This window comes from Vulpes lagopus, chromosome 10 (genome assembly GCF_018345385.1).
Source record: "Vulpes lagopus strain Blue_001 chromosome 10, ASM1834538v1, whole genome shotgun sequence".
Taxonomy (NCBI): Eukaryota; Metazoa; Chordata; class Mammalia; order Carnivora; family Canidae; genus Vulpes; species Vulpes lagopus.
Genome location: NC_054833.1, coordinates 88,246,648 through 88,247,795, shown reverse-complemented (window position 1 = coordinate 88,247,795; position 1,148 = coordinate 88,246,648). Strand labels below are relative to the sequence as shown.

General features: G+C 35.3%; 1 protein-coding gene across 1 annotated transcript; it reads left to right on the top strand.

Moving 5' to 3' along the window:
- Positions 1-229: 229 nt before the first annotated feature.
- LOC121500169 (28S ribosomal protein S36, mitochondrial) lies at positions 230-817 on the top strand. The gene has a single exon (XM_041771683.1). The coding sequence runs from the start codon at positions 249-251 to the stop codon at positions 558-560; it is 312 nt and encodes a 103-aa protein (XP_041627617.1). The 5' UTR covers positions 230-248; the 3' UTR covers positions 561-817.
- The last annotated feature ends 331 nt before the right edge of the window (positions 818-1,148 follow it).

The window sequence follows — 1,148 nt, the reverse complement described above, 5'->3', positions numbered from 1 at the left end:
AATAAACAGTTTTATACTGATATACTTGACAATTAGATAAAATAGACACATTTCTGGAAAAATGCAACTTTATCAATGCTGACTCAAGAAGAAATAGAAAGTTTGAATAGTCCTAAAATTACTTTAAAAATTAAAACAGCATGAAAAGTCCTGCCAAAGCAAAACATCAGGCTCACATAGTTTCACAGGTAAGTTGCCCCAAATCTTCACAGAACCAATCATTCCGGAAGCTTCCCCAGCCTGGGGTCATGATGGGCAGCAAGATGGCGTCCGCCAGCCGGGTCGTTCAGGTAGTCAAGCCACATACACCATTAATAAGGTTCCCTGACAGAAGAGACAATCCTAAACCTAATGTATCAGAAGTTTTGAGATCAGCAGGACTACCATCTCATTCTTCTTCAATTTCACAGCATTCTAAGGGAAGTAAATCACCCGATTTGCTGATGCATCATGGTCCACCAGATACTGCAGAAATCATAAAAACATTACCTCAGAAATACAGAAGGAAACTTGTGTCTCAAGAAGAAATTGAATTTATCCAACGTGGAGGTCCGGAATAATCACTGACAGTGTGGCTGCTGTTTGTCATCAGACAGAAGAATAGTCTTTACAATAAAGAACTTCCAAAATGGCACATGAGAAATTATACAGTAAACAACTTGAATAAATACTCTGTTAAAAAAAAAGAAAAAATATATAGAAAATTTAGATGGACACTTGAATCTCCTAATATATGTTATCTTGGTCAGTTTCTTCACAAGCTTACCTAATTGCTTATATACTTATTAAAGTATACATTTAAAAAAAAAAAAAAAAAGAACCAATCATTCCAATCTAACAAAAATTCTTCTTGTGTTCAGGAAAAAAGACATCACTGTCCAACTCACCCTATAGGTTCAGTGTAATCTTAATTTACAAAATCAGGCAAGATCAGTAAGAGAAATGGAAATTATAACTCAATCTCATTCATAAATATTGGTGCAGAATCCTTTTAAAAATTTGCAAAAAAGATCCACGTGTGTTTTTAAAAATATCATGTTAAATTATTCCAAGAGCAAGGTTGGGTTGACTTCAGGAGACCTACGAGCATCACTGCCTAGTGAAGAACTCACTTTTCCCAAAGAGAGATCTGGCCTTTGTTCTAGCTC